This window comes from Megachile rotundata, chromosome 7 (assembly GCF_050947335.1).
Source record: "Megachile rotundata isolate GNS110a chromosome 7, iyMegRotu1, whole genome shotgun sequence".
In the NCBI taxonomy this organism is placed as follows: Eukaryota; Metazoa; Arthropoda; class Insecta; order Hymenoptera; family Megachilidae; genus Megachile; species Megachile rotundata.
The window spans coordinates 6,527,477-6,536,590 of NC_134989.1; the positions used below are offsets into that span (position 1 = coordinate 6,527,477).

The following is a 9,114-nucleotide window of genomic DNA, read 5'->3' on the forward strand; positions in this document are numbered from 1 at the left end:
AACAACGTACGTTTTTAAAAAAAATTCGCAAAGTTTATTTGATGGCGTCTTTGGCGCCACATGTATAACACTTTTTTCTTTTTCTATATCTATTTATTTTCTAAAATTCTTTTTTTTTGTTTCCTATCTTCTCTATATTTACGTTCGCTACTTTTTCAACCTTCTTGCAAGATCCAGGACCTGCTTAGTGTCAGTTTGCTTAGTGTGAGCCTCTTCACTTTCTTTTGCTGTATATGGCAACTTCCGAATTTGTCAGCTGATTTCAAGACTTTTTCCACCTTGTTGATTTCTTCTCCTTATTTATAACTTTCCGTATCTGCTTACCTTCTTTTCTTTTTCTAATGAGTTTTCAAGAAGGTTTGACCAGGACTAGCACAGTCAGTTACAAGCTTCAACGGAGACATCATCGCGAACACATCATTCACACATGAAATTTCAAATAAAATTGTGAGGAAATGAAACTTACGGAGTCATCATTTTCCATATACCTTTTATTCCATAATTTACATGACTTGCCTTCGCTCGCTGGGTGGCCGTCCGCTAGACTCTCCGTTAGCCTTGCGGAACTTTTGACAATTTTTCTGGGGATTTTGGTCCATTTTAAGAAAATTTGATTCTGTGACTAAAAACCGTATCTAGCACGGTTTGGCCTGTACACTTTTACACGTGAGTGGTCATAGTATAGGTTATAGTATTATGCATAGTATATATGTACACATAGTTATACTATTATATGTAAATGCTCGTGATTTTTAAATTTCGGTCTACTTATAAGATAGTGTCGTTTTTATATTCTAGTGGAAATAACAAGACAACAGAGGAAAGATGATAGCTAGAAAAGGCACGAAGTTTAGAATCACTAGAACTAATATTAGGATGTTTTGTGTGACCATGGGTGCATGGTGTGTGTGAATATCTCTGAACTATTATACATACGTGTTTATTAAATGTTCTTAAAAAGTGTTGAGACACGCGTGAGAATTGTGCATTAGGTACCATATATATTACTACCATAGGTACCATATGTATTAATATATGCAATATACATTACCATATATATTACAATTATCATACGTACTAATAGCAGTCATGTAAAGATCAGAAGAACATACTTAAACCCTTGACGAGACAAAATAAATAATATTAATCCTTGATTGAAAGTTTACGTATCCATAGAAGGCTTAGGGTCAATAACCATTCCATGCCGCTAAAGGATTAACTAAGTGTGAGTGTTCGTCTTTATATGCGCTTCCTTGTGTGAATATTGACCTGGAATAACATGATACCGGTTCAAACCGCATACGTCGGAAGTAGAGGTGTTGCTGTCGATTATCGACGAGTTATTGATATCTAATTGATACTTATACCCTTGTGAATTCATTACTTTTTTCGAATTTCAGGTATACTCTACGGCTATATTTTCTTGCAAGGACGAGTATTTGAAGGAATCACTTTTTTCACATTTTTATATTAAAATGTTAATTTTAGCTCAAATTTTTAGTTTTTTATTTTACTTTATTATACTTTACTATATCTTATTGCATTTTATTTTATTTTACTGCATTTTCTTGTATGTTATTGCATTGTATTATTTTTTACCATATTTTATTTTATTTTATTTTATTTTAGTGCATTTAACTGTATTTTATTGCATTTTATTTTATTTTACTGTATTTCATTGTATTTTATCTTATTTCACTGCATTTTATTGTATTTCATTTTGTTTTACTGTTGTATAGTACAGATTTAGTTTAAGTTTATTTAATGGATTATAATGGAAAATTTATTTGTAATGTTTAATATCTAATGTATGATAATGTTAAGTTTCTTTAATGTTAAGCAAAGAAGCGCATTTGTTTCAATTATTATATGTTTATTTTATAAGCGATTGATGCACCGATTCGCAACATTGTAATCATAGACGCGGGAATATTAGCTATAAAGGGCATATGTTATCATTAAAATCGGAAAAGTCTGATTGTGTCGACTCTCAACGGTGTAGCCCAGCGTGCGCGGAAAACTAAAGGGTTTTCTGTGGCCGTCAAGCTCCCCGCGTGCTCGGAAAGATGAAAATCTTTTCGAGGCCGCTATAGACCTCAATTGGGTAGACATCTACCGCTATGAAGGTTCACGCGTGCACGGGAAGACGAAGTCGACCCGGGGCCGCTAAGCTACCGGCGAAACCGGCAGAGTTGACTTTTTTAATGAGTGATTATTCGAATTTATAAGAAAATTCAATAGAAATGCTCGTAAGTAGCGAGGTTCCGCGTCTATGAAGGGCGAAGCATTTTCGGACGTTATCGGTAGCGTTCGTCAACAATCGGTATCGCGTTATCGCTCCATCGAGTCCGTGAGCGCGGAGCAGGTATTCATTCTCTTCCCAACGACCGAGTAAATAGCATTAAGACGCTTGCGTTCCTTGTTAAAAATTCTGCTGAAATAAAATTGGTTATATTTATTAATAATTTGCATTTAAATTATTTACGCCCACAAAATCCTGTACATAATTTTTGGTGCCGAAACCCGGGAAGAGAATATCGGATTTGATTTGCGGACAGGATTTTTGTGCAAGTTTTGTTATTTATAATCGAGTTTATTTATAATTGAATTTATTTATAATCTTGTTTACTTTTTTCGGAATAATGCCACCGAGAAAGAGGAAGAATACTTCCACGGTCGTTCCTGGAACTGAAGCTACGCAAGCAAAGAGAGGACGTCGCCCAAAAGTGGCAAATTCTCAAACACAGGAAGCAAGAGCGACTACTAGCCGTGCTCCTGAAAATATCTGCGATGCACCCGTAGAGCGCGAAGGGCACGCAGTGCTTAATCCGCAATTATCATCTACGCAAGGCGGTTCTGCATCTCTTTCAGGTGGTGGAAGTCCTGGAAGCGCAGGCGGATCGCGGGCTTCTGTCCGTGCAACAACCGCAACAAACAACGCATACGAGTTTTCCGATTTTCAGATGGGATCACCGCAACGTGTGCGTGCGACACATACAAGCTCGCCGAATATGACCGAATCGCAACGGATTGGTAATCCGACTGAGCGTCTGACGGAGGCAATTATAGATACTATACGTATTGTAAGAGAAGCGTCATTGGGTGGAGAAAATTCTCGCTTGTTAAATCGCTTGACCACGACGTGTAAATTGCCGAAATTTTCGGGCAATCCCATCGAATGGCTCAATTTTAAGGGAGCGTATTTATCATCCGCAGAACAAGGCGCATTTTCAGATCGAGAAAATATTGCTCGACTTTTCGATGCGCTTGAAGGAGAAGCGCGAGCAAGCGTTAGCACTCTGTTGGCGACAGCAACAGATGCTAACGTAATTATGAGAACACTTGAACTGCAGTTTGGAAACAAACATATAATAGCCGAAAAGATTATTGAAGACATAAGGTCCCTGCCGAATTTAAGTTTGGAAAATCAAAATATCGCTCGATTTGCTGCGACATTACGCAACTCTGTCACAGCGCTTAAATCGCTTGACATGACTGGTTCTTTATATAGTCATGATTTGTTGAAGATCGTAGTTGGTAAACTACCTTGTGCGTTAAAGTACTCGTTTAATAGGTACGCAGCAGAAACAAGTAGTGACAAGGTTATGCTTGAAAAACTCGCAGATTTTGTGTATAGAGAAGCTGAGCTAGCTGCAGCAACGGGTATATTTGACCTACCTTCGACATCTACATCACATTCTCGAAGTTCTAATATACCGAAAAAACAGTTGCGTCCAAAGACAGCAACCGTCTGTACGACTCTCCATCAACCGAGTCAGTCTGAACAAGATCGTCCCCAGTCAAGCAATTACGCTCGACGAATGAATAAATGTGCATTTTGTTCCAGAACAAATCATAGATCATCAGAATGTCGTGATTTTGCGCGTGAAACAATAGCCCGGCGCTGGATGTTAGCTAAGAAAAATAATCTTTGTTTTAAGTGCTTGAATCGTGGGCACTCTAAAAGCGAATGCAAAGGCGCAAATTGTAATTATTGTAAAAACCCGCACCATAGTTTGCTACACAGATCGAAAAGGACTACCGCTGAAACCAAGAAGTCACTAAAGCAACAAACGCTGCGTGAGACCCAAACAACAAGCAAAAATAATGATGACACTAAGTGACTAGAAAGTTCATATTCATTTCTGAAGGTACTACCTGTGGTCGTTTCGGGTCCCTATGGTTCCATAAATACGTTCGCCCTACTGGACGAAGGTTCGACAATAACGTTAATTGATCGAAAATTAGCTCGAGGAATTGGAGCACGAGGACCGCGTATCAAGTTAGCCTTGAATGGTATAAGTGATAGAGCTGCGGTTATAATGGCGAGCGAGAAAGTTGATTTCCGAATTCGGGGAATCCATGATGTATATGAGGTTAAACATGCTGTGTCCGTATTAGATTTAAACCTGCCTATACAAACGCTCTCTAAAAGTATTGTAGAACACATAAAATTTGCGGAAAACGTGACTCTACAAGCGTACGATGCAGCGCAACCTAAGATCTTATTGGGCCAGGATAACTGGGAAATAATAGTGACGCGTGAATTTCGTGAAATAAAAATGTACAAATTTGGAATTTCTCGTTCCTTGTTAGGTTGGGCTATACATGGTCCTTGTCCGTCTGCATTAAAGCTTGAGGCGTTCGTGTGCCTAAGCGGAAAAGATCAGACAGCGTTGTGCGATAATGATGAAGCATTGGATGAGCTCATAAAACAATATTTTCAATTGGATAATTTTGGGGTATGCGAGACGAACAGAGCTAGCAATGCTCAAAATCGCGCTTTGGAAATATTGAAACGTACAACGCGTCGTGTGAAAAGCTCATGGGAAACAGGCTTGTTATGGAGAAAAGATCGAGCACCAGAAATTGATAGTCTCACTACTGCGCAAAAAAGATTATTTGCTTTGGAGCGAAAATTAGATCGAGATCCGGAATATGCTTTGCTTTACTATCGGGAGATGGATCGTTTATTCGAAAATGGTTACGCTACGAAGGTAGAAGAAGTCTCGAAACACGAAAGAACGTGGTATTTACCGCACTTTGGAGTACGAAATATAAATAAACCTGGAAAATTGAGACTTGTGTTTGACGCTGCTGCAAAATCGGAAGGGATGAGTTTAAACGATCAACTCGATTCAGGGCCTGATCTACTGCAGTCATTGCCCGGTGTATTAATCCGTTTCAGGCAAGAACAAGTCGCTGTTAAAGCTGACATAAAGGACATGTTCCTTCGCATCCAAGTTCGTAAGGAAGATCGCGGAGCCCAGCGATTCTTGTGGCGCGGAAAAGCAAGAAATGTAGAACCCCAGGTGTTTGAAATGTCGTGTCTTATATTCGGGGCCAAACCATCACCATGTAGCGCTATGTATGTGAAAAACCTAAATGCAAGAAGTTTCGCCAACACGAAGCCAATCGCATCTAGGGCTATAATTAGTAACAGCTACATGGATGACTTTTTGGCTAGTCGAAAGACAGTACAAGAGGTCATAAGCCTTGTTCGTGACGTAGTGGAAATTAATGCGAGTGCCAATTTTGAGATGCATGATTGGGCTTGTAACGACGATCAAGCATTAAGTGAAATAACGGATCAAAAACGATCAGTTAGCAATCAAGAAAACAATCTGTGCGATCGAGCAACGGAACGTGTACTAGGTCTCTTTTGGGACACACGATCTGACACGTTAGGCTTCAATGTCGGAGTTGGGAAAATTCCGAAAAGTTTACTAAACGGTGAAAGGATTCCAACGAAACGCGAATATCTGCGAGTAGTGATGTCCGTTTTTGACCCCCTTGGATTTGTGTCTAAATTTACTCTTATGTCAAAAATACTAATGCAAGAGATATGGCGCAGTGGCGTTGGATGGGACAACCCAATTCGGAAAGAAGAACATGAGGGATGGCTCTCTTGGTTGAAGCACCTTCGCAGCGTGCAAAACGTACGCATTCCACGTTGTGTGTCACCGATTGGGAAACATTACGTAAAAGCGGACTTGCATGTCTTTTGCGATGCAAGTTTAAAGGCATACACTGCTGCCGCATATTTACGTTTTGAAGTAGAAGATGCCCCAGCGCATGTTGCGCTTGTTATGGCTAAAACGAGGGTAGCGCCCTTGAAACCATTATCGATACCCCGGTTAGAATTGCAAGCTGCCTTATTAGCATCCAGACTAGCCAACACGGTTCAAAAGGAGCTTGAAATTGAAATTAGTCAACGCGTATTTTGGAGTGATTCTATTACGGTAATACGCTGGATAAGATCCGAACCGCGCATACGGCAGATCTTCGTTTCACATCGCTTAGGGGAAATCGGGGAGCTAACAAAAATTTCAGAATGGCGATGGGTACCATCGCGTTTAAACCCGGCTGATGACGCCACACGGTGGTCGGACGCAGTGCTTCATGCAAATCAGCGATGGTTTGTTGGTCCAGATTTCCTTAAGCAAGATGAACGATCGTGGCCCGTTGAAAAAAGCCTAAGTGACAAAGAGAAAGAAACGATCGATGGAATGGAATTGCGAAAAGAGTTCGTTTTCACCATGAATATGGTGCCAAGTTATTTTCCTGTAACGGGCAAAATGTTAGGCTGGCCTGGTCTGCTCGCGGTGGCCAGACGTATTCGAGGATTTTTTAACCGTTGGCAAAAGAAGCCACGAGGCGAAATTGACTGCGATGCGGTACTTTCAGCCGAACAGTACTGGTTTCGCGAAATACAAACGGAGTATTTTGCCCAAGAACTGGACGCCATAGGAAAGGGAAAAGAAATTAATAGGAGTAGTAAGATCATACAACTGCAACCTTTTCTTGATGAACGTGGAATTTTGCGAGCGAATGGACGCGTAACAAAGATTGCAGGTTACGAATTCAATAATAATCCTATAATTCTGGAAGGAAAACATCCAGCGACGCGAGCTCTCGTTATGGAGTATCATCGTCGCTTCTTTCATGCAAGCCGCGATTCAGTTGTTAATGAACTTCGGCAAAAGTATTACATAATAGGTCTTAGAAATCTACTTCGATCACTAATAAGTAAGTGCTTGGTTTGCAAATTACGTAGAGGTAAGCCAACTAATCCGAAGATGGCTGCACTACCAGCCGGGCGATTGGCATATCGTGAAAGACCGTTTACCCACTGTGGTATCGATTATTTTGGACCAATGCACGTAAAGATTGGTCGTCGAAGAGAGAAAAGATGGGGAGTTATCTTTACTTGTTTAACAACGAGAGCTATATATTTAGAGATGGCTCATAGCTTGAGCGCAAGTTCGGCGATTATGGCGTTGCGGAGGTTAACTGCGAGGAGAGGATCTCCTTCAGTCATTTACAGCGACAATGCGACCAATTTTGCGAAAGCAAGTAAAGAGCTTAGAGACGCGATAGCCAACATAGATGTCGATAAACAAAAGGAATATGCAGCAGCGAATCGCATAAAATGGCTATTTATACCACCCGATGCGCCGCATATGGGTGGAGCCTGGGAGCGTTTGATTAGATCAGTAAAGAACGCACTTAGTGTTGTATTGCGTGAGCAAGCGCCCAGCGAAGAAGTTCTTCTTACCTTACTAGCAGAGATAGAACACTCCGTAAATTCACGCCCGTTAACGCACGTATCAATAGATCCGAGGGATAATGAAGCGCTGACCCCCAATCATTTCATCATTGGGACATCATCAGGGGCGCCTAATTTACATACTTACGAAGCGAGGGCTGTGTGTCCCAAAAATCAATGGAAGATAGCGCAATCATTTGCAGACTCATTCTGGAGACGATGGCTCAAAGAGTATCTACCAACCCAAATTCCAAGGACAAAATGGAATACCACGGGAGACCAACTAGCAGTGGACGATATAGTTTTGTTAATCGACTACCAAGCACCTCGCAATACTTGGAAACGCGGAAAAATAGTGGAGGTCTTCCCTGGCGAAGATGGAGTAGTCAGGGTAGCGAAAGTGCGTACGTCAACGGGCGAATTTATGCGTCCTGCACGAAAGCTTATTCGGTTGATTATGGCAGAATAGGTACAAAATTCAAGTGAATTTTGTACGAGGGGGAGAATGTATAGTACAGATTTAGTTTAAGTTTATTTAATGGATTATAATGGAAAATTTATTTGTAATGTTTAATATCTAATGTATGATAATGTTAAGTTTCTTTAATGTTAAGCAAAGAAGCGCATTTGTTTCAATTATTATATGTTTATTTTATAAGCGATTGATGCACCGATTCGCAACATTGTAATCATAGACGCGGGAATATTAGCTATAAAGGGCATATGTTATCATTAAAATCGGAAAAGTCTGATTGTGTCGACTCTCAACGGTGTAGCCCAGCGTGCGCGGAAAACTAAAGGGTTTTCTGTGGCCGTCAAGCTCCCCGCGTGCTCGGAAAGATGAAAATCTTTTCGAGGCCGCTATAGACCTCAATTGGGTAGACATCTACCGCTATGAAGGTTCACGCGTGCACGGGAAGACGAAGTCGACCCGGGGCCGCTAAGCTACCGGCGAAACCGGCAGAGTTGACTTTTTTAATGAGTGATTATTCGAATTTATAAGAAAATTCAATAGAAATGCTCGTAAGTAGCGAGGTTCCGCGTCTATGAAGGGCGAAGCATTTTCGGACGTTATCGGTAGCGTTCGTCAACAATCGGTATCGCGTTATCGCTCCATCGAGTCCGTGAGCGCGGAGCAGGTATTCATTCTCTTCCCAACGACCGAGTAAATAGCATTAAGACGCTTGCGTTCCTTGTTAAAAATTCTGCTGAAATAAAATTGGTTATATTTATTAATAATTTGCATTTAAATTATTTACGCCCACAAAATCCTGTACAACTGTATTTTATTACATTTTACTGTATTTTATTATACTTTATTGTATTTCATTATTCTATTCTTCAATAATTAATCGGCTACTTACCATCGCTGTAGAACCCAAATACATCAATCATCACAGCAATATAATGCATATTTATATAGATATTATATAATGTGTACTGTGCATCATACATATTATGTACATTTCATATACGCAAATGTCATATACTAATCTTAATTCTGACAGTAATATTTATGACACCATACATCATGTTATTCATTTTGACAATCAAAATCAATTTTG

At 40.2% G+C, this 9,114-nt stretch overlaps 1 protein-coding gene across 1 annotated transcript; it reads left to right on the top strand.

Moving 5' to 3' along the window:
* The first annotated feature begins 4,322 nt into the window (after positions 1 to 4,322).
* Positions 4,323 to 8,018, top strand: LOC143264787 (uncharacterized). The gene has a single exon (XM_076533460.1). It carries the CDS (start codon positions 4,323 to 4,325, stop codon positions 8,016 to 8,018), a length of 3,696 nt encoding a protein of 1,231 aa, XP_076389575.1.
* The last annotated feature ends 1,096 nt before the right edge of the window (positions 8,019 to 9,114 follow it).

Coding starts and splice junctions, on each gene's coding strand:
- LOC143264787 (XM_076533460.1), top strand. CDS start 4,323: ATGGCGAGCGAGAAAGTTGATTTCCGAATTCGGGGAATCCATGATGTA.